Source organism: Acinonyx jubatus, chromosome E3 (assembly GCF_027475565.1).
Source record: "Acinonyx jubatus isolate Ajub_Pintada_27869175 chromosome E3, VMU_Ajub_asm_v1.0, whole genome shotgun sequence".
Classification (NCBI taxonomy): Eukaryota; Metazoa; Chordata; class Mammalia; order Carnivora; family Felidae; genus Acinonyx; species Acinonyx jubatus.
Window position 1 is genome coordinate 40,345,752 of NC_069398.1, and position 23,608 is coordinate 40,369,359.

Here is a 23,608-nt window from a genome sequence, read left to right on the forward strand (position 1 = left end):
GCACCAACAGGCCCAGGTCCCAGGCGAGGAAGCAGGCGGCCACCTGTGGCACCAGCCTGGACACGACAGTAGTGAGCCTGCAGACTCGCAGCTACTTAGGGAAGCTGGGTTACCGGCAGTGCTGGAGCTCTGGAAGCTGGCCTAGAAGGTAAACACCATGCTTAAACTGAGTGGCCCCCTTCTCTAAAGAACACATAGGGCAGAGCACACGAGGCCAGAAGGACCCGCTTTGTTTATTAGGGAAACAGAGAGTAGGTCATGCACCCTGGAACCTGGGTTACGCTGGAAGGTGAAAACATATACAGTTATTGGGTGACAAATAGAATGGAGCACAGCCTGAGGTCCAAGGCCACCCAGCCATGGGAAACTGCCATACTCCCTGCGTGGAATGTTCCGGAACCCAGTGGTTTCAGCAGCTGCCCCCAAGACTTCAGTGATGACTAAATGGAACAAGTACTCTATACTGTTCCCCTCAGCCACCCAGGAGATAGTGGATGTGCACAGATCAGAAGCATGTCCACCGCAGAGGGACAAAGTGGGGCAACCAACGCTGCCTCTGTCCTGGCCACTTGGGGATGGAGCAAAGGCGGCCCTGGCTCCTGCTGGGGGGACAGATGTCAGTCATCTCCACAGGCATCCTCACACGCCTGCGGAGGTCGGAAGATGGGCTATCAGGGAAGCGTACTCACATGAGTCATCTGTCCTTTAGAACAGCTGTGGCTCTAGGCAGGTGACCCCCAACTCATCCCACTGCCCGCCGACACCACTGGGATACGGAACAAGTCCCCACAGGCTATGTTTTGAAAAATGTGGCAAGGCTGGAGGGGAAGGGGGGGAGACCAGGGAAGGCTGGGGTATGTTAATGCAGTAAGGAATGGGAGCCACTGAGGTTTCCCTGAAGTGGACTGATGAGTGTCCCCCAACTTCATGTCCATCCAGAACCTCAGAATGTGCCCTGATTTGGAAACAGGGTCTTTGCAGATGTAATTAGTTAAGATGCTGTCATTCAGGATTAGGCGCCCTAAATGGAAGGACTGTGCCCTTACAAGAGGACACCAGAGACACGGGAGAGGCAGAGATGGGAGTGTTGTGGCCACAAGCCAAGGACACCAGGAACACCGGCAACAGCAGAAGCCAGGAGAGAGGCCTGGGATGGTCTCTCCGTCCGGGCCTCCAGAAGGAGGCAGCCTTGCCTACATCTTGGTTTTGGACTTCTGGCCTCCTGAACTGTGACAGTCTGTCCCTGTGGTGCTGAGCCACCCGGGTGGTGGCCATTTGTACAGCAGCCCCAGGACCCACATACACCCGGCTTGGTATCTAGCCGTCACTGCCAAACTCCGTGTCCAGATTCCTCCCTGGGCCTGAGCACCTGAAATGTCCCACCGCCACAAGCTGGACCCACACCAGGGGCAAATGGGATCAGTGTGAAATGCCTTAAGGTTAGGATTTTGGTTCCACAACAGAAACAGCTCCAGCAGCTTCATGAACTGTGACCTCGAAATTCTGAAACGGATCCCGGAAATGGACAGTTCAATGAGTGGCGGCCAGGCTTTGGCCCAGGGGCCTCCCGGAGCCGTGCTGTGGGGCTCCACTGGCCTGGGGGGCGCTGCTCTCTGCTGTGGGTCCGCTGGTGTTTGTGGAGGTCGGTGCCCCGGCGGAAGCCCCTGCCACAGGCCGGGCACACGAAGGGCTTCTCAGCTGCGTGCGTTCTCCGGTGTGCACTGAAGTGGGAGCTGTTGCTGAAGCGCTTCCCACACTCGGCACAGGCGTAGGGCCGCTCGCCAGTGTGTGTCCTGCGGTGGATGACCAGGCTGGAGCTCTGGCTGAAGCGCTTCCCGCACTCCGCGCACGCATAGGGCTTCTCGCCCGTGTGCACCCGCTGGTGCGTGCTGAAGTTGGAGCGGTCACTGAAGCCCTTCCCGCACACCTGACACTTGTAGGGCCGCTCCCCGGTGTGTGTGCGCTGGTGCTTGGTCAAGTGGGACGTCTTACTGAAGCCTTTGCCGCACTCAGGGCACGCGTACGGCTTCTCACTCCACCGGGGTCCTCCTCTTTCCAGAGACTGCTCAGGCCTGGTCATGCCCCCAACCAGCTCTCGGTCCTGCTCCCTTCTCGTCAGCACGTCCTGCCTGGCGCCCTCTCCATCCTCAAGTTGCAGCCCAAGCCCTGAGACAGAGAAAGCACAGTCCCTGAGGCCTTCGTGGGGCGAGGGGATGCTCCTGATAAGAAAGAAAGCAAAGGCTGGGCGGAGCCTCAGAACACTCAGCAGGAAGTGCTTGTCAGACCCTGGATGGAGATAATTAACCATGGGCAGCAGCTCGTGAAACCCTCACCACGCCAGGGAGGTGGGTGCTGTTATGGCCCCATTTAAGATGAGGAAACTGAGGCACGGGAAGGTTAAAGAACTTACCCAGAGTCACTTGGCTAGTAAGTTACAGGGTGGGCTCTGGAGTCTAGGCTCTTAGCCTCTAAGCCAGGGATTCTAACCCCAGGGGCAATGGTGGCCCTCAGAGGGCACTTGGCAATGTCTGGAGACATTTTTGGTTGTCACAGCCAGGCAGTGGAGTGTTGCTAATGGAATCTAGTGAGTGGAGGCCAGGGGGGCTGGTGAACACCCTATGGCACACAGGATGGCATAACAGAATTATCCAGACCCAATGTCAACAGTGTTTTGGTGTTTAACCGAACAATGGCACCACAGCCAGGCGGAACAACCTCTTGGGTTGGGACACCTGGGTGGCTCAGTCGGTTAAGCATTGGACTCTTGATCTCAGCTCAGGTCATGACCTCATGGTTTGTGAATTCAAGCCCCGCATCAAGGTCTGTGCTGATGGCGCAGAGCCTGCTTGGGATTCTCTCTCCTCTTCTCTCTCTCTCTGCCCCTTCCCCACACTCTCTCCCCACCCTCTCAAAATAAATATATTTAAAAAAAATCCTCTCAGGTTGCTATACTCTCTACTTAACATCTACACTCAGATGTAAGTAAAGCAGATCACCCTCAGTATCAGTAGATGGGCCTCATCTAATCAGCTGAACCCTCAAGAGCAGAACCTGTGGTTTCCCCGAAGAGGAATTCTGCCTGGGTTTCGTGCCAGCTGGCCTGCCCTGCAGACATCAGACTCAGGATTGCAACATCAATTCTCACTTGAATCTCCAGCCCGCAGGACTGCCCTACAGATTTTAGGCTTGCCAGCCTCCACCATCCTATGAGCCAATTCCTTAAAATAAATGCCTTTACTTACACCACACACACACACACACACACACACACACACACACACACACACACACACAATTGGTTCTGTTTCTCTGAAGAAATCCAACTGATACCAAACAAGCACCTCAATTCCTTCAAAACCAGACAGTGTTGGGGGATGAGCTGGGGACAGGGCTGGAAAGGAGAGGCTGTGGATGGCCAAGGCCCTGCCAGGAGCAGCTCTACCCACCGGGGTCACGGGCGGCACAGAGGCTAAGTGAAACTGGACGAGCCGTGGGGACGGAGGAACCCAGGACAGCTCTGGGCACTTGCCTGGGATGAGCTGAGCAGCCATACTCTCCCCACTGCAGCTGGGCCTCTGACAGGTCTCTAGCAACCCTGCCTTTGCAGGCTGCACTCAGCTGGGTGCGGAGCAGGCTCTCCAGGGAGTGTGCCCGGCCCATGGAACCAACCTGGTGCGGGGTGTGAGTTCCTAGTTTAACATGCTCCCCAGGGATTCCTTGGGCCACTGCAGTCCAACAACTGCTGGATTGGCTTCTGTAAGTGGTGGAGAGACAGGAACGGTACTTGGCAGGGAGACGGCCTGGGAGATGCCAAGTGGGCCATAGCCAGCCTAAGGGAAGGAGCCACCCTCCCTGAGACTGGCCCACGTCACAGACATGCCACTGATGAGCACGTTACCCCCGCTGTCGGGCAGCACATCCCAGACGCAGCCCCGCTGAGCCGGGTCCAGGCACTCCCACTCATCCTGGGACAGGTATGCCGCCACGTCCTCCAAGGTCACCGGCACCTGCTGGAGTGCAACCCACTCAGTCCCCTGCCACGGCTCCTTCATGCGGCCGGCCTAGCGGGCTCACCCACCCCCTCCACCTGTAACACAACGGCAGATCCTGCTTGCCTCCCCCACTGCCTCTCTCCTACACCATCCCTCTCCCTATGCGGTCATCCACTCCTGCTCCTCAAGTTCCGCTCACAGAACAGCGGAATCCTGCTAGCTGGGAGGACACCGTCATCACCATGCCGTGTCCCACTGCTGCAGGCCCAGAGACACCATGGACAGAGCCACCGTATGGAGCAGCTGGTCCACTGTGCGCTCAGCCACTGGGGCCCATGCTCCTCAGGGGCACAAGTTAGACATGCCTTGCCTCAGGTCGAACCAGACCTGGGACCCGAGTCAGGGGTCTTGGGAACTTCAGGATGCCTCCAGGCCAGTAGTTCCCAAATCTAGCACCACAGTGACCTGAGGAGCACATTAAAACCCAAGCAAGCAATGTCTAGAAGAGGCAAATGCACAGAGACAGAAAGAAGACCACCAGGGGCTGGGGAACGGGGGTGGGGAGGGACCACTAACGGGTACCGGGTGTTTTGAAGAGGAGTATGTTTTGAGAACCATCATGATAGTTGCATAACTCTATACATATACTAAATGTTAAGTACTCTAAATGGCCGAGTTGTGTGGTATATGAATTATATCTCAATAAAGCTGTTATTTAAACAAGCTACGGAGGCTCTGATTCCAGGCCAGGGCTGGGGGATGAATCTATATTTTTGCCCAAGGTCCCAAGAATCTAGCGCCCAGCTAGGTTTGAAGCAATTGCCCCAGTCCACAACTAAGCCCTGGAATCCTCTGCGACACACCTAATACCCAGATGGCATCAGAGAGAAGACTTCCAGGAGGTAAAAGTAAGGGTAAAGGGGTCATTCCACGAGGAGCACCTCCGAAAGCTGGACCTGGCCATGGAGAAAGTGTCCCTGTAACAAGGGCGTGGGACACACAGGGATGCAGTGGAACACCCACTCACCAGGGACCAGGATGAAACGAAGGATGTGGCCGGTGCCGTCTCCTGATGCTGGGAGGCCACCGGGCCTGGGGAAAGACACAGAGTGGTCAGAGAAGGCCACATAGCCCAGGTGTGGAAACAGTAGCAAAGGCCCAGACAGGGCCAACTACTCTGCACCTACGCTCAGTCCTGGGCAGGAACCTGTCCTTCCCACATGCAGTGGCCCAACCTCCTGTGACAACCTCCTCCCTCTGCTTCCTTTCCCTGCAGGGCTTCCTTCATCCAGAGGGATGGCTACTCACGCCTCTTTGGCCAGAGCTGGGGGCTCCTCTTTGGTGTGTGGCTCAGTTGGGTTGGGGGCTGCTGGCTGGAGCATCCAGACCCTTCCTCCAGAGACAGCTCCTCTGGCTCAGCCTCCACTTGGTGTTTCAAGCACTGTTCTCCTGTCCCGTGGGGCAGTACATCATCAGGGAGCACTTCCAGGCCCTGCATGCGGATGGAGATCTGCCCAGCAGTTCCCAGAAGTTTGGGAGAAAACCCACAAGGTCCCCAACCACTTTTGCCTCAGGCACCCCTGGCCATGCTCCCTTCCCAGGCTCCCAGGCTCCCCCCAGCTGTGCCTCACCACAACCAACCCCGCCGGCTACCTCCCCAGGTCTGCCCCCACAGGCCTCCCCATCGCACAGAGTCCTCCCTCCAGACTGTTCTGGGAGAAGGAATGTGAGCTGGGAAGAGGTCAGGCTCCCAACCTGGACAAACGGAGGCTTGCTCTGCCCCTGAGTGAGACTCCACTGTCTCCCCATCACACTGCACTCTCTTACCCCTCCTTCCTTGGTGTTCCCAACAGACCCTGGACCAGAAAGGCCCTGAATCAGATCTCATTTCAGAAGTTCACACTATAGCAGTGCTACATTTCCTGAAGTCAGTGACAAGTGCTCTGAGACCATCTATGTCCCAATTCCAGAACAGGTGAACACGATCAACTTGGGTCTCAGCGTTTACTGAGCTCTGCAACAGTACTTGGGATAAGAAAACTTTAAAACCAGTGCCAGGGATCCCTGCATCAAGCTCAACATCCCACACTTCTAAGAAGAGACAGTCCCCAGAGGTTATGGGGTGCATAGAGACAGAGGAAAGGCATGCCAAAGAACTAATCCAAGCTGAGCTAAGAGCTATGCAGTAGGACTAACCTAATCTGAGCAAGAAGAATTTGTTAAGACTTCCCTATTACTCCAATTTGGTTACAAGAAGTTGGGAGCGTGCTCTAGAGTCGTGCTGTCCACAGAACTTTCCATGACAACAAAGTGTCCCATATCTTCGCTGTCCAGTACAGTAGCCACTGGCCACGTGTGACAACTGAGCCCTTGAAATGTGGCCAGTGTGACTCAGGAACTACACCTGACATTTTATTTAGTTTTAATTTAAAAAATCACACGTGGGAGCGCCTGGGTGGCTCAGTCGGTTAACCATCCAACTCCCAAGTTTGGTTCCAGTCACGATCTCATAGTTGATGAGATGGAGCCCTGTATCAGGCTGTCAGCTCAGAGAGCCTGGTTGGGATTCTCTCCTCTCCCTCTCTCTCTCTCTGCCTCTCCCCTGCTCACACTCCGTCTCTGTCTCTCTCTCAAAAATAAACGTTAAAAAAAAAAAAAATCACATGTTACTGGTAGCCACTGCACTGGCCAGCGCAGCTCTGGAGAGGTTGGAGGTGGGGGGGGAGCTCTAACTGGGACACCCACCAGCCCCTGCTCTTTCTTCCCAATGCTCCTCTCCTTCTGGAATCTCTTCAACCCCCAGGGCCCTGCCTTGGAAGATCTCCAACCTCTTTCCCATCAAAACCTGTATAGGACCTATACTGGGGTGATGTGAATGAACCAAACCACACAGTTCAAAGAGAGCTAGTGGGGCTACATGTGCTTAATCGACAGGTTTACACCCATCGGCCAAGGCTGAGAAACACTTTGCAGTTGCCTTCTTTGTTTCACAGGTACAGGCAGCCCCAGGTCCTCCCAATGGCCAAGGCAGGCCGCGGGCTCCACAGCCCAAGGAATCTCCAAATGCAGATCTTAGGAGCAGAGCCCTGAGGTCTTGGGTCCCCATCTCCTCACCTTAGGGCCAAATTGCCCCCCACCTCACCCGCTGCCTCTGCTTCCTGGGCTCCCGCTGCAGCCCTTCCACGAGGACCACGGCCTCCTCACCACTCTCCGGCTGCTGCTCCCGCACCCGGGCCTGGATCTCCCCAGGCAGCACCATCAGGAACTGCTCCAGCACCAGCAGCTCCAGGATCTGCTCTTTGGTGCGCAATTCAGGCCGCAGCCAGCGGCAGCACAGCTCCCAAAGGCGGCTCAGGGCCTCCCGTGGTCCGGCCACCTCCTGGTAACAAAAGAGCCTGAAGAGCTGGCGGAAGGTCTCAGGGCTGGGGTCTTCTGTCTCCAGGGAAGGCTCCTCTTCCCAGCAGAAATCCTCCTCCACCTTCACGATCAGGATCTCGTCTTGCTCCAGGGGTGGTGGAGGCTGGAGACCAGGTGTGGTCGCCATTGTCTGGGGCAAGTCTTGCTCTTTCTTGTGCCTGAAAGGTCAAATCTGTCTCTCCCTGTACCTCTGGCCAGACACTGGAAGTGATGTTTTCAGGGCTCTGTGGAGAAACAACATAATCATTTGGGGTGCAGCAGTGGGGCTAGTTGAGTGTCCACACCCATAAGGCCCTGCCCTAGCCCCAGAGCCAACTCACCCTCATTGGCAAAAGAGCTGAAGTAAATCAAACCGTCCTTGCTTCTAAGCCCCCTGGTAATTCCTAAGCAAGTTACTTAAACTCTCAGGGCATCGATTCCTCGTGCAAAAAGTAGACATGATGATATTCCTACACACAGGCTTTTAAGAGGACTAACCGGGATATTTGCAAAGGGTTTTGAGCACTGACTGGAACGGGGCCAGAGCTTGGGAAGTGCAGTTTTCACTACTACGGTTGGCCCTTTTAGGATGGGGTCCCCTTGGAAATAGAACCAGGGCCCTCTGTGTCCAAGGGGACGCGGGTTCTGTCACGACTTGACCCTCCAATTCGGGCTCGGCAAGCCCTGAAAGCCCGCCGGGTACCCTCGGTGGATGGGTCACCACGGCCCCTCCAACTCCAGGGTCCTGAGAGAGTAGGGACTCCCCGGCCGGGCATGCTTTCCCCGGTTTCGTCCTCGGGTGCAGGGTGAGCGGTGGCCCAGGCCGAGCACAACCCCGGGTTCTGGTGAAGAAGGGCTGCGGGACGGAAGCGGCGTGGGCCGGGACTCCGCGCCCGCACTCACCGGCAGCGCGGCGGGCCGGGCCGGGGGCAGGACCGTGGGCGCGGGGGTGCAGCAGGCGGGCCGGCTAGACCCTAGACCGACAACCTGCACAAAGCGGAACCCGGGCTACGTCCTCTTCCAGCCACGGGCTGAGCCCGCTGTGGTACTAGAGAACGAGGCCGTGTGGGCGGGCCCACCGCAGCGCTGTGGGTAATGTAGTCCTCGCGCCATTAGCTGAGCCGGCTGTCGAGGGTGGGAATAAGCCTGGAAGGGCAGGCCCGCGAGATGCATTGTGGGCAACGTAGTCCTCGAACCCCTGGCCGACTACCTGTAAGCGCGTGGGAAAGAGACCGCGTGGGCGGGACCACAGGAAGCATTATGGGTATCGTAGTCCTTGCACCTTCAGTGAGTAGGCGAGCGTTTCGAGGTCCCGTAGCTTCTGGGCCATGCTACCCGTGTCGCCTCCATGCGCCCTCCCCTAGCCTGAGAAAGGTCCACGGTGGGAGGGGATTTTGTAAATTTACGTTTCTACTTACATAGTACTTTGTATGTACCAGGCTCTGTTTTAAATACTTTGCAATTTATTAACAGTTCATCTTTGAAACAAAGATGGGAGGTAGGTACTATTAGCAATATTTTATAGATGAGGAAAGGAGGCAGAGAGGTTCAGTGACCAGACAAAGGTCACACACACTCAGTAAGTGGAGAGCTGGGGTGAGGTTGGAATCCAGGCATCTGTCCTAGTCCAACTCCTTAATTTTAGAGACTAAGAAGTGAAGACCCAGAAAGTTACTTATTTGGGGCATCTTGGATACCAATGGCTGATTTCTTTTTATTTGTTAATTTAATCAACAAATACTGGGCTCTGCTTTGTAACAGGCAGGCACCATGAACAGGAAGTGAACTAGACAAATGGTCCCTGGTGTTGCTGTCCAGACTGGAGAAGACTAAGCCCCTGGCCCTTTAAGCAGGTAAAGGGTCTTGGTGAGGGTAACCTGCCTACCACATGGTAAGTGCTCCATCAGCATTATCGCTGACATAAGGACCAGGCCATTCCTGAGTCCTTTAGTTCTGGCATCCCCAGACCTGGCACCTAACCCCATCTTCCCACTAGCTTTTCTCCCCCTCCTACTCTGCACTCTGTCTCATGTTTCATTTCCCCCGCTACATCCAGCATCCAGTTTTTATTGTGAGCACACCAAGCGGAACAAGGCACTGGGATGCCTATGACTTATTTCTGGAGACAGCCTCTCCCCGAGTGGGAGGCATCTTTAAAATAATTTTTTTTTTAATCATTTATTCATTCTTGAGAGACAGAACAGAGCATGAGCTGGGGAGGGGCAGAGAGAAAGGGAGCCAAAATCCAAAGCAGGCTCCAGGCTCTGAGCCATCAGCACAGAGCTCAAACACAGGGCTTGAGCTCACGGACTGCGAGATCATGACCTGAGCCGAAGTCAGACGCCCAACCAACTGAGCCACTCAGGCGCCCCCCGAGTGGGAGGCATCTTTAAGAGCAGATTACAGGACTGCCTTCAAGACCACCACAGCCTTGTGGTGGGGTCTGAAGAAAGGCAGGAAGATATACGCCTCAGTTTCTTCTTCAACATGAGGGTGCTGGTCAGGACAGGCGGGGATGTTAAGAATAAACTAACACCAACATGTGGAGCTATTCAGAGAACTGGTACTTAAGTCCAACACAAGAGGCCTGCCAACTGATTTGCTTTGGGAACAGAATGTGCAAAGAGGAACTTTGAATAAGTCACAGGGAGCATATAGCAGGAGAGGAAGAAGACAGAACAAATAAAATGGGAGAGGGAAAAGGAGGAAAACAGAAGAGGCCGGTGGAGAATCTGAGGGACAGTCAGCAAGTTCTGTAGGGCTGACAACCATCATCTAGTTGCAGAACGTGCTGGGTTGCATCTAGGGAAGGGGACAGGTGTGGGGACGCCAGCATTTTCAAAACTGTCCCATGCCTTCTCCTTTCTGACTGCCTCCTGGTTAGCTGTGGGAACCAGGCATCTCCTTCTCAGAGCCGTATGCACAGAAGTTACCAAGTCTATGTAGTGACCCAGGCTCTGGCCTTCTCCTGTCTGGGCAATTTTCAGTGACTACAACCGACAGAGATTAAAAGGACAAATTTCTGCTTTGCTCAGGATTTCACGTTTGCTTGTCTGTTTAGTATTTCGGTCTTAATTCTATTATGGGGGGAGACACAAACAGGCGGCCCCTAACAAATGTGAATCGGGGTGAACTGGGGCCTCCAAAGACGTACACCAAGCCAGTGCTTCGAATCCTGGCTCCACCACTTATCAACAAGGTGTGCCTTGCCTTCTGCACCCGTAAAATGAAGATTGCCACAGCTTCAGCTTCAGGGAGCTGAGAGATGGGATTAGATGAGATTACGTTTGTAAAAACACCCGTGACAATATCCAGCACGTGACAAATGCTCCTTAGGCATCAGCTCTAGTTTCATGACTTGTAGCTACTCTGAGATGGAGGACGTGGTCTCAGTGCGTGGGTCTCAGATGCCTGGTGCCATGGAGTTCCTGTAAGAGGCCCACGGGGCTACTAAGGTCCCAAGCATTGTTCGTGGTCTGAATGAGAAGTATTTATCGTTATACACACATATCACTATATTTATACTTATAACTGTAGCTTGTTTTCGTAGTGGTTATGGAGTCTACAAGACCGTTTGAGTTAAAATGGCAGCCTCCTACTCACAGAAGTTTGCAAGCAACTGAGCGACCCACACATATGCTTCTCGGAAGACAGAGGGGAAGTTCCCTTCAGACTGATGCCATGGTTCCATCGTCACAGACAAGGCATCGATTCAGCTCACATTTGCTCTTGGTGTTTAACTGTGGCAGGGAAAAGAGGGTTTACAATCAAGCTCTCCAAAAGTTGTCATCTTTGGTAGCAATTTCTCAGTATCCAAATGAGTAAGAAACAAAAATTCAATATACAAGTCAAATAGTTTAGCTAATTTGACTAAATTATCTAAGAGAGTCGTCATGGAGCTACCATGCCCCAAAACTGATATATAATGGGTGTTTTGTTACGCTTTTTATAAGGCCTCTATGAGCTAATAATAAAACCTAATGTTTTTAAAGCACTTCCTAAGTCCATGGGATTTTCTTACTGTGCTACTGAAATCCTCACAATGACTCTCTTTTATAGATATCATTATGACCCATGTTTTAGATGAGTAAACTGAGGCTCCGAGAGGTGCAGAACTCTGCCAAGGCCACACACAGGAAAGTGCAAAGCCAAATCAAACTCCGGCAAGTCCACTCCAGAGCCTGCTGCCCCAACCACTCACCTAAGGCACTCCTGAACGCCAGCCCGGTAATCAGAGCTCCGCCTTGCAATAAATATCCGAGTGATTTCTTGGAAGATTCTGGTTATCCTTAATTTTTTTTTAATTTTTTTTAACATTGATTTATTATTGAGAGATAGAGACAGAGCATGAGCATGGGAGGGGCAGAGAGAGGGGGAGACATAGAATCTGAAGCAGGCTCCAGGCTCTGAGCTGTCAGCACAAAGCCTGATGTGGGGCTCAAACTCACAAACCGCGAAATCATGACCTGAGCCAAAGTCAGACGCTTAACGGACTCAGCCCCCCAGGCGCCCCTGGTTATCCTTTAAAGGATAAGGTTACAGGTTATCCTTTAAAGTGGCTGCTTTGGGCCAGAATACCCCCTCTGTTTTTCTAAACATAGTGGGAAAATCTGCTTGGTTCATAGTAGGTGCTCAGTAAATAAATTAATAAATTTATAGGAGCCCGACACGGGGCTCGAACCCACAGACCACGAGATCATGACCTGAGCCGAAGTCAGACGCTCAACCGACTGAGCCACCCAGGCACCCCTGAAACTTTATCTCCTTGTCCCTACAGCCAGCAGGCCAAATAAGAACCAGACAAGTAAGAACAGCCTTGCAAAGCATGACTATTCCTCTGAGAGAGCTGCTCCAGGATAAAGGAGAAAGGCTGGAGTGTGAAGGGGGATTCAAGGACCACCAGGCATACTTGGAAATCCTTACTCCCAGGGATGACATCTGCTAGACTCTCCTGTGTGTGGTCAGCTCACGCATCACTCAGAATGGGGTGAAGATTCCACACACTCCTTTTGGGAAACACAGTGTCTTCGTCTGCTCAGGCTGCTGTAACAACATACCACAGACTTTTATGTCTTACAGTTCTGAAGGCTGGAAGTCCAAGATTAAGGTGTCAGTGGATTCAGTTCCTGAAGGGAGCTCTCTTCTGGCTTGCAGACTGCTGCCTTCTCATTGTGCCCTCACATGGTAGAGACAGTGATCTCCCTCTCTCTCTCTCTTTTAATGTTTATTTATTTTGAGAGCAAGAGAGAGGGATGGGGAGGGGCAGAGAGAGGGAGAGAGAATCCCAAGCAGGTTCTGTGCTGTAAGTGCAGAGCCCGATGTGGGGCTCGAACCTACAAACTGAGATCGTGACTGGAGTCGAAATTAAGAGTCGGATGCTTAACTAAGCCACTCAGGCGCGTTTCTCCCATTTTTCTTAAAACACGTGTCCATCTTGGTCTTCTGTATACCATGTGGGACAGTGACATGGGCATGGAGAACTTCTCCCTACCACAAGAAACAGAGCAGCTCTGGCACAGACAGCTGCTGATGCAAGGCAGTGTCAGGGACATGGGAAGTAGTGGGGGGCGCAGGCCCCATGCTGCCAGCCAGTCTGACTGTTCCTCAGAAGTCTGACATATGGACGTTTAGGTAGAAACTCCTAATTTTGAATGTAGCCTCAAAACCGGCTTTAAGTCCTGTGTGGGGGTCTCCTGGGTGGCTCAGCTGGTTAAACGTCCGATTCTTGACATTGACTGAGGTCATGATCTCACAGTTCATGGATTCAAGCCCTATGATGGGCTCTGCGCTGACAGTGTGGATCCTGCTTGGTTTTCTCTCCCTCTCTGCCTCTCCCCTGCTTACCCTCTCTCTCTCTCAAAATAAATGAACGTTAAAAGAATAAATCCTGTGTGAGATAAATAAAACCCACCAACATGCTTCCAGGTCGAGTCTGGCGCACACAAAGACGTACATACATAGTCGTAGAAAATGATGCAGGTGCTGATAGTGGAGGGGAGAGAGTGATGCAGTTGTTCCTTTAGGTGGAGAATATTTACACAAAAAGACCCTCCATTCACCTGGGCTCCACCAGCATCTCCTTAGCTTCAATATTTTCTTCAACAGCTTTCTCCAAAAGGGCACGAGGCCAAAGCTAAAGGTAGAGAAACAGAGGTAAAATATCTATCTCCCCTCAAAAATCCGTTCAGCCCTACTGAGGGCTGAAGCCAACCATGCAGAGGAGAGCCAGCCTGTGCGAGAAAGAGAGACAGAGGCAGACACAAAGAGGGAGAAAGGCACAGATGAGGAGTGCACTTTCTCAATCACTGTTTAGGAAAAAGTGACTCATGTGTTACACAATGGTATGTAAAGCTTTATCCAGACCAGAGGTAGGTGCAGGGACCCCTGCAAGGGGGTGTGCAGTAAGGAAGAGATACTGAGTTCAACTCCAAGTACAACAAGGAAAAGTGGGGCTTTATAGCCAAGGTGGAGGAGGATGGAAAATTAGTAAGAGGAAACATCGAGGGATTCTGACAAAATCAACCTAGTAGGATTCTTCCTGAAGGCAAGCCGGGGTGATCAGACATCACCTGAGGGACGCTGGGGCGTGAAGAACCCAATCAGGTATCAAGGGTTGGGGTATTGGCTAAAGTGACCCTGCTGGATTCTTGCTAAAATTGGGCGATGCTTAAATGAATACAGAAGTCCAAAAGCCAAGGCCTTGTTGAGAGTTCAGAGTAACCTAAGTAGAGTTTGGTCGAGGAACCTTTGCCACCACCGCCAGAGTAAACGGATTCTCTCTCTCTCTCTCTGACAGACAGGAAGACTGATCTCCAGAAATAGGAAGTGCCCTTTAGGTTTCTAAAGGCACAAGTTGTTCAAGACTGCAAAAGATGCCAAGGGCCCCCGCCCACCGTCTACCTAAGAGATAGAGACCTTCCAGGTCAATGCACAGCCCCAACCCAACTTCCAACCCCAAATATTCCTTGTCCTGTCTGCTTGTTTTTGAAATAATATCAGCCACCAATCTCTGAGCACCTGGCAATACACATTTCTCCGTCTATTCTTAATCTAGTAATAACAGGGGTAGTGTGATCTCTACAGGTAAAACCCCCTGAAGCTCCGAGTTTTAAGTACTGAAACCAAGGAGGGTCACACAGTCAGGAAGTTACAGAAATGAGCCTGAAACCCACGTCTTTGATTCCAGAACCCCAGCCCCGAAGCACCAGGTTAGAGCACTCAGCCCGTAATAATAACCCAGGCCCCCTAAGGTCTGACTCGGCTACTACGCTGGACTCTCTCTCCCCGTCCTCTTCGGCTGAACACACTCTGCCGCGTCTGTCTGCCTGTCTGGGGCGCGCCCGGACCCCTCCGCCCAGAGAAACCAGGAAACGGCGTCCGCTCAGGTTCGAACCCCGCCTATGCACTAGTGGCTGCAAAGGCGCTGAGCGCACCGCCCGCGCGCAAATAAACGTTGGCGTCGCTGCCAACCGGATTCGCCGTCTCGCGAGTCTTTCGCCAAGGGTCGCCCGAGGTCTGTGCTTGCCGGAGGCGGAAGTCACTGACGCCGCAGCCGAAGGGAGGACGAGACTACACGTTCCAGAGTGCCCAGCGCCGCGCTGGAAAGGCAGACGCCTGGGCCCACCCGGCTTACAATGGGGTGCAGCGCGTCTCCCCAGGAGGCGGCTCGGCCAGGGCATCAGAGGGTGGGGCTTCGTCTTCAAGGCGGCGGCGTCTTGGTTGCTGAGGCCGTGCCAGGGCTTGTGGGGTTCTGAGCCTCAGTTAACACATCTGTGAATGGGGACATTAGCCGTTCAAGGTTGTAACAAGTTCAAAACCATTCAACACGTTTTTCAGAGCATGCTGAGTCCTCCCCTGTGCTAGGTGCAGGGGTTACCAGAGTGGTTAGCAGACGCTTATTTTCTTGAAATTCAAATTCTACCAAGAGAAGCCGCTTTGATCTTCATTAGCATGGTGCTCTTTAAGAGGTGTTTGGGTTTTTTTTTTTTTTTAAATGTTTATTCATTTTTGGGAGAGAGAGAGAGAGAGAGAGCGCGAACGGGGGAGGGGCAGAGAGAGAGGGAGACACAGAATCCCCAACAGGCTCCAGGCTCTGAGCTGTCAGCTCAAACCCACCCACTGTGAGATCATGACCTGAGCCGAAGTCAGATGCTCAACCGGCAGAGCCACCAAGGCACCCCTAAGAGGTGTTCTTAAGTTCATATGATTGACTTACTAATCCTCCTCGGGTATCTAGAAATCTTACATTCCTTTCTAGAAGGAGAAAAGAAAAGCCCTCGCAGGTCACAGAGTGGGAGTTAGACCTCTTGCCCAACTCTCAAGCACCGAAGGCTGTAAATAGACACCACTAAATCTGCACAGAAGTAGGAAATATTACAGACCACTGCAGCCCCTCAGTGATGAACAGCCCCTGGTCCCTTTAAAACCCTCTTGGCTAGGCAGAAACCAGGGAACTGGCTTTTGGACAAGAGCCACCTTCTCCCCCAGATGGCTGGCCTCCTGAATAAAGCTCATATTCCTTTCCAGTCAATACTCCTCTCTTGAGTGTTGGCCTTTGGAGGGACGGGCAGCTGAAGTTGGGATCTGGTAACAAGAGGCGTACAGTGATGAAATCACTGCACAAGTAAGTTAGTTATATCTTTGGTACATCCTGCCATAGGGTATACAAGTATACAAGCATACAAGGGTATACATCCTGCCTTTGGGTTCAAGTGATAGTTGAGCGGAGGTGTTAAAGCAGGATGGAATTAACCTAGGGAGTTGGGGGGGAGAGCTCTACACAGAAGGAACCTCAAGTGTGAAGGTCGCTAGGCCTGAGAGATTGGGGTGAATTTAAAGGACAGAAAGGGGGGCGCCTGGGTGGCTCAGTCGGTTAAGCGTCTGACTTCGGCTCAGGTCATGATCTTGCGGATCATGAGTTTGAGCCCCACGTTGGGCTCTGTGCTCACAGCTCAGAGCTTGGAACCTGCGTCAGATTCTGTGTCTCCCTCTCTCTCTGCCCCTTGTCTGCTTGTGCTCTATCTCTTTCTGTCTCTCAAAAATAAACAAAAATAAAAAAAAAAAATAAAGGACAGAAAGGATGGGGCGCCTGGGTGGCTCAGTTGGTTAAGCGTCCAACTTCAGCTCAGGTCACAATCTTGCAGTTCACCAGTTGGAGCCCCACATTGGGCTCTGTGCTGACAGCTGGGAACCTGGAGCCTGCTTCAGATTTAGAGATTCCCTCTCTCTCTGCCCCTCCCCCATTCACACTCTGTGTTTCTCTCTTAAAAATAAACACTGGAAAAAAAAAAAAGGACAGAAAGGAGGGACCCCTGGGTGGCTCAGTCAGTTAAATGACTGACCCTTGATTTCAGCTCAGGTCATGATCTCATGGTTTGTGAGTTTGAGCCCCACTTTGGGCTCTACACGGACAGTGTGGAGCCTACTTGGGCTTTTCTCTCCCTCTCTCTCTCAAAATAAATAAATAAACTTAAAAAAAAAAAAAAAAAAAAAAAGGACAGAAAGGAGACAAGTATGGCCCAGGATCAGGAGATGAAGCTTGGAAGAGAGGCTGGAGAGGTGAGATCATGCAGGAGGGCCTTGGAAATTCTGGTGAGGATTGAGGCTTTTATCCTAAAAGCAATGCGAAATCAGTAGAGTTTGCGGTTTGAAGTAGGATAGTGTTGCAATACGGTAGGAAGCTTTGTGGAGTAGAGATCTCGGAGAGAATAGAAGGAGCAATGAGACCAGCTGGAGCTCCTGGAATGTTTCAGAGATGAGGTAATACTAGCAAAGGGAGTAGTCACAAGGTGTGGAGCTAACTGAGATTCCTGAAGCAGAAACAGCAGTTAATTGGGCTGGGCCGAAGGAAAGAGAGGGCAAGAAAAACTGATCAGTAAAACAGGGACCATAACATCTACCACTATAGGTACCATTTTGATTAAAAGAGGCAAAACGGGTGCCTGTGTGGCTCAGTCAGTTAAGCATCCAATTCTTGATTTCAACTCAGATTATGATCGCAGGGTTCATGGATTGAGTCCTGCGTCAGGTTCCATGCTAATAGCGGGACCCTGCTTGGGATTCCCTCCTCACTCTCTGCCCCTCCCCCTGCTTGTGTGCGCATGCTCTCTCTCAAATAAATACATTTTAAAAAGTTCTTAATGTTTATTCATTTATGTAGAGAGAGAGAGAGAGAGAACAGTAATACAACATTTCCATAAACTGTGAAAACATGCACAACATACTACATGCAACTTAGGGATACATGCCTATGTAGCAAAAGTGTGAAGAAATGCTTAGGAATTGGATAAACACCAAATTCAGCCTGATGATTGCTCATGGCAATGGGGGCAGGAGTTGGAGAGAGATGTGATGGATAAGGCTTGCAGCAGGCAATAAACTGCAAATTTTAATGTTTTTTTTATTTTTTATTAAAAAAATTTTTTTTGAGAGAGAGAGAGCACACAAGCAGGGGAGAGGGGCAGAGACAGAGAGAGAGAGAGAGAGAGAGAGAGAGAGAGAGAGAGAGAGAGAGAATCTTAAGCAAGCTCTGCACTGAGTATGGAGGCTCATTTCCACGATCCTGGGATCACAACCTGAGCTGAAATCAAGAGTTGGATGCTCAACCAACTGAGCCACGCAGGTGCCCCTAATGTTTTTTTTCCCCCTTAATATGCTTTTTCAAACAGCATCAAAATAGTTATTATTGGGAATTTGCATTCTTGAAATATTGAAACCCGGCAAAAGTTTTCATAAGTAATTTTAAATAAATGCAGTGCTAACTTTTAAGCAGGCATTATTGGTCGTATGCTGTTTCTATTTTAATTGTTTTACATTTCTTCTTACCTTCTAAGATTTTTACTTGAGGCATGACATATACCAAGTAGGGTGCACAAATATCTCACGGTAAAGTGCACATATCTTAAGTGCATGACTCAAATAATTTTACAAATCTATGTATTTGTGTAACTTCCACCCAGATCAAGGTATAGGTCATTTTCAATACCCTAGAAGTTTCCCTCATGCCCCTCCCCAGTCAATACTCCCAACCCCGACCACAAGTCTGATTTCTATCACCTTAGGTTGATTTTTTTTCCCCTGTTCTTAAACTCCATAAAGGGCATCCACATAGTACTTTCTATTTGCTCTCTGGCTTCTTTCACGCATCATTATGTCTGTGAGATTCCTCCACGCTGTTGCATGCACAAGTAATTGTCTCATTTTTATTGCCAAGGAGCATTTCATTGTATGACTATCCCATAGTTTATCCACTGTCCTGTCACTGAACATTTACAGTTTCCATTTTGGGGCTACTGTGAATACATTCTTCAATAAATATGAATAAGTTTCATGTAATCTGGTAGATGTTTTATTGTACCAGGTACCGTGTCATTGATTTTGTGATTCCCGTTGTAAAAAATGCTCCCTATTGGGCGCCTGGGTGGCTCCGTTGGTTAAGTGGCCAACCTCAGCTCAGGTCATGATCTCACAATTCATGAGTTCGAGCCCCACCCACATCGTGCTCACTGCTCTCAGCACAGGGCCCACCTCAGATCCTCTGTCCCCTCCTTTCTCTGCCCCTGCCCCACTTGTGCGCTCTGTCCCTCTCTCAAAAGTGAACATTAAAAAAATGCTCACTATTGTTATTTAATATTGTGACTGTATCATTATGACATGAACCTGCTTGGTGTACTGCACAATGCAAACCCCCTCTCTCCGCGCCCCCAGACACCTACAAAACAAAACAATTTATCCCCACACAACCCTGAGGTAGGAGGTTGGTGTTGCTATTCCCATTTCGCACAGGAGGAGATTTATTCCTGGATGTCAGGTGACTTGTCCTAGGTCCTGCAGTTGAAAAGAGCCAAAGCTTGGGGCGCCTGGGTGGCTCAGTCAGTTAAGTGGCTGACTTCAGCTCAGGTAATGGTCTTGCACTCTGTGAGTTCAAGCCCCGTGTCAGGCTCTGGGCTGACAGCTCAGAGCCTGGAGCCTCATTCGAATTCTGTGTCTCCCTCTCTCTCTGCCCCTCCCCTGCTTGCTCTCTCTTTCTCTCAAAAATAATAAACATTAAAAAGGTTTAAAAAATAATTAAAAAAAAATTAAAGGGCCAGAGCATGGCAAAGGCTTCCACAAGTGGAGATAAAGTCATCCAATGGGAGCAGGAACCAACACTCTGCAAAATATCAACACTGGAATACCCCTCCCCGGCCAAAGAAGAAGATTGCCCCAGTGAACACGCAAGGACAGGATGCGTGAGAATGCGTGAGAGCAGGTGGTTGGAGCCTGAGGGACCCTGCAGGAGAGCCTCCTGGAAGGGGTCGGTGGAGCCAGGCTAATAGCGTTCCACCAGCGCCCGCCCACTGGTGACCCTGGTTGCAGTAGATCCTAACTTTCAGGGAAGGGACAAGAGCTAATATTATAAATGTATTGATGTTTTCCGAGTAGGTGATATACGCCCCTGTTAACAAGCCAGTACAAAAGGAGACAGAGTAAAAATTAAATCTCCTTCCCATTCTTGACCTCTAGGGCAAGTGACCTCCCCAGAAGCAACCATCTGTTCCAGTCTTCAGTACTTTATGGAGGTACTCATGCCCCATGAGCTGCCTTCCGCTATACCCTCTATTGCTCCTTGTTTTCCTCTCATCAACATCCTTAGGCAATCAGTCTGTATCCATACAGAGTCATGATGGGCAACTCAAATTCGACAGACTGTGGGCCCGCCCTTCGCCACCTCTCTGTCCTCACTTCCCCCCTACTCTCTCCCTCTCTTCTGGTTCATGCTGCTCCAGCCACAGAGGCCTCTTTGCTCTTCCATGAACACATCTAACATACTCCTGCCCCAGGGCCTTTGCTCTAGTAGTGGCTTCTTTTCCGTCTGTGTGGAATGCTAGGACCCTAGATATCTTCATGGCTTTTTCTTTGCTCTTTCACATCTTTACTCAAACTTCCCTTCCCAGTGAGGCCTGCCTGACCCCTTCCTGCAATTGTAAACCCTAGATGGCCCTATATCCCTTAAATGCCATCCTTGGTATCAGGGTACCCATCCAGGGTACCCATCACTATTCAACATGCCCACATTTTACTTCTTTGTTTTGTTTATTTGCATCTTGACCCACCTAGGTGCAGGCTCCTGAGGGCAGTGAGTTGGTTTCTTCCCTCTTGAACCCTTAGCCTCTTTAGCATCATATAGTGGGCCCTAAAAATCTGTGCAAAGAATGAACACTGGGTGATTATAGCACAGCCTCAATTGTTTTTCTTCCAGTTTTATTGAGATATAATTGACTACATTGTGCAAGTTTAAGGTATACAACACAATGATTTGATGCACATATATATTGTAAAATGATCACCACAATAAAGTTAGATAGCACATCTGTCACCTCCCATAGTTATCTTTTTTTGAATGTGGTTAGAACATTTAAGATCTGTTCTTTTAGGGGCGCCTGGGTGGCTCAGCCGGTTAGGCATCCAACTCTTGATTTCGGCTCAGGCCACGGTTCTTGTGATCGAGCCCTGTATCCTGCTCTGCGCTGACAGCGTGGAGTCTGCTTGGGAATCTCTCTCTCTGCCTCTCTCCCACTCTCTCTCTCAAAATAAATAAACTTAAAAAAAAAATCTGCTCTCTTAGTGACTTTCAAGTATAAGATACAGTGTTGTTACCTATAATCACCATGCTGTGTGTTAGGTCTTCTGGAGCTATTCATCAGATAACTGAAACTTTGTAGCCTTTGACTTGCATCTCATTTCCCCCACACCCCAGCCCTGGGCATCCACCATTCTACCCCGTTTCTATGAATCCAGCTCTTTTAGGTTCCCCGTATAAGTGAGGCCATACAGTGTTTGTCTTACTCCATTCTCTTCAAGGACCATATTATATTCTATGCTGTGATGGCTGAAGAATACCCCCCCCACGCCCCAAAATATCCAGTCCCTCCTCCAGAACTTATAAATATGTTAAGTATGTTACCTTCTATGACAAAAAGGACTTTGCATATATGATTAAATTAATAATGTTGACCGGTATTCGGCCTGGCCTGGGTGGCTCAGTCAGTTGGGTTCCTGACTCTTGATTTCGGCTTAGGTGTTCAAGTCATAATCTCAGGGTTCATGGGGTTGAGCCCTGTGCTGGGCTCTGAGCTGATGGTGCAGAGCCTGCTTGGGATTCTTCCTCTCTCTGCCTCTCTCTGCCCCTCTCCCACTCACACGCACACTCTTTCTCAAAATACTTACAAGTTAACAACAAAATAAAAAGAATGCTGGGACACCTGGGTGGCTCAGTCAGTTGAGCGTCCGACTTCTGCTCAGGTCAAGATCTCACTGTTCGTGAGTTCCAGCTCCACGTCAGGCTCTGTGCTGACAGCTCAGAGCCTGAAACCTGGTTCAGATTCTGTGTCTCCCTCTCTCTCTCTGCCCCTCCCATGCTTGCACTCTGTCTCTGTCTCTCAAAAACAAAGCAAAACAAATATTAAAAAAAAAAAAAAAAAAGAATGCTGAGGAGGGGAGATTATCACAGATTATCCCAGCAGGCCCAGTGTAGTCCCAGGTGTCCTCACAAGACAGCGGTAGAGGGAAATTTGACTCCAGAAGGCACATGGCACCTGCATCAAGAAAGGGGAGGGGCCGTAAGCCCAGGAATGCAGTCTCTAGAAGCTGGGGAAAGGCAGGGAAATGGATTTCCCCCCAGCACCACCCTGCTGCCACCTCCGTATTGATTTCAGACTTCTGTCCTCCTGAACCGTGAGAAAGTAAACGTGTGTTGTTTAAGCCTTCCAGGGGCGCCTGAGGGGCTCAGTCGGTTGAGCATCCGACTTCGGCTCACGTCACGATCTCATGGTTCGTGGGTTCGAGCCCCGTGTGCGACTCTGTGCTGACAGCTTGGAGCCTGGAGCCTGCTTCGGATTCTCTGTCTCCTTCTCTCTCTGCCCATCCCCAGTTCATACTCTGTCTCTCTCTCTCTCAAAAATAAACACTGAAAAAAATTAAGCCTTTCCAGTTGGCGGTAATTTGTTACAGCAGCCATAACAAACGAGTGCATGTGGTGTGAATGCCCCATGATTTACTTCCTGGCCCACTCCTGGCAGACGGGTAGGCTGCTTTCTGTCTTTACTATACTGGGTGCCAGGAGCCGTGGTTCTCAAAAGGGGAGACTGTGTCTCCAGGAGGTCAGTGAATAATGTTTAGAGACATTATCATCATCATTATTATTATTATTATTTAAGAGAGAGAGAGAGAGCAAGCATGAACAGGTATGAGGGGCAGAGGGAGAGAGAGAATCTTAAGCAGGCTCTAAGTTCAGCACAGAGCGTGATGCAGGACTTGATCTCGTGACCCTAGGATCATGATCTGAGCCAAAATCAACAGCCAGACACTCCACCCCACTGAATGAGCCACCCAGGTGCCCCAGGAGACATTTTTGATGTCACGGCAGGAGGGACGTTGCTACTGGCAATCCAGTGGTGGAGGCCCAGGGCTAAACATCCTATAATGCATGGGACAGCCCCACAACAAAGAATGCCCCAGCCTCAAACATCCGCAGTGCTAAGGTTGAGAAACTCTGGTCTATCCCTAAGATCTGTTCCTAGAGATAGAATTTCTGATTACAATGTCTAAATACAACTGCTGAGCCAAAGGGTGTGTGCTGTAGACATTGCCCTATTGCCCAGGGCTAATATTAACCCTAGGAATGTGCTCGGCCCCTATGTAGCAGCACACTGCCTCTGAGATGTTGGCGTGCTAGGTGTGGGTCCCCACAGGCCCTGGGAGATCCTCAAGCCTGGTAGGTAGGTTTGTGAATTTGAGGGGTTAATAGCTGAGGCAGGGGCTCCAAGGGTCATTCATTTAACAGCTGAGTCCTGAGCACTTGTCTGATAGATCTCCATCCTCACGGAGGTCCCAGCCCGATAGGGACACTTACCTGAAAAGAAACCATGAGATACATACAGAGTATGTCGGGCAGTGAATACGTCAGACTTGGGAAGTCAAGGAGGGCATCATGCAGGAGGCAACTTGTAGCTCATGTGATGGTTAGTTTTAAGTGTCAACTTGACTGAGGGGCCCCTGGGTGACTCAGTCGGTCAGGCGTCCAGGTTCGGCTCAGGTCATGATCTCACAGTTGGTGAGTTTGAGCCCCACGTTGGTCTCTGTGCCGACAGCTCAGACCCTGGGGCCTGCTTCAGATTCTGTGTCTCCCTCTCTCTCTGGCCCTCCCCCGCTCATGTGCTGTCTCTGTCAAAAATGAAAAC

At 50.9% G+C, this 23,608-nt stretch overlaps 1 protein-coding gene and 1 long non-coding RNA gene across 8 annotated transcripts; one reads left to right on the forward strand and one right to left on the reverse strand.

Moving 5' to 3' along the window:
• Nucleotides 1-215: 215 nt before the first annotated feature.
• On the reverse strand, nt 216-14,978 carry ZNF500 (zinc finger protein 500). Of its 7 annotated transcripts, none has more exons than XM_053213457.1 (7): nt 13,448-14,978; nt 10,992-11,128; nt 7,135-7,633; nt 5,301-5,484; nt 5,020-5,084; nt 3,899-4,010; nt 216-2,166 (listed from the first exon to the last, which is right to left on the reverse strand). In XM_053213457.1, the coding sequence occupies exons 3-7, from the start codon at nt 7,534-7,536 to the stop codon at nt 1,481-1,483; spliced, it is 1,449 nt and encodes a 482-aa protein (XP_053069432.1). In that variant the 5' UTR covers nt 7,537-7,633; nt 10,992-11,128; nt 13,448-14,978; the 3' UTR covers nt 216-1,480. The 7 variants fall into 7 exon arrangements, with proteins under 7 accessions (XP_053069432.1, XP_053069431.1, XP_026899123.2 ...); XM_053213456.1 differs by having other exon boundaries at nt 13,300-14,978; XM_027043322.2 differs by lacking the exon at nt 13,448-14,978 and having other exon boundaries at nt 10,992-11,322.
• A 427-nt stretch (nt 14,979-15,405) lies between these two features.
• On the forward strand, nt 15,406-22,349 carry LOC128313666 (uncharacterized). The gene is made up of 2 exons (XR_008294674.1): nt 15,406-16,011; nt 22,132-22,349. It is a non-coding gene; the product is annotated as an uncharacterized LOC128313666 (long non-coding RNA).
• Nucleotides 22,350-23,608: the final 1,259 nt, after the last annotated feature.

Bases quoted from the DNA above. Each gene is read 5' to 3' on its own strand.
- ZNF500 (XM_053213457.1), bottom strand. From the start codon at position 7,536: ATGGCGACCACACCTGGTCTCCAGCCTCCACCACCCCTGGAGCAAGAC. The intron at 5,485-7,134 runs GTGAGGTGGGGG...ATCCGCATGCAG, and splicing joins CCAGGAAGCAGAGGCAGCGG to GGCCTGGAAGTGCTCCCTGA. The intron at 5,085-5,300 runs GTGAGTAGCCAT...GTCTTTCCCCAG, and splicing joins CCAGCTCTGGCCAAAGAGGC to GCCCGGTGGCCTCCCAGCAT.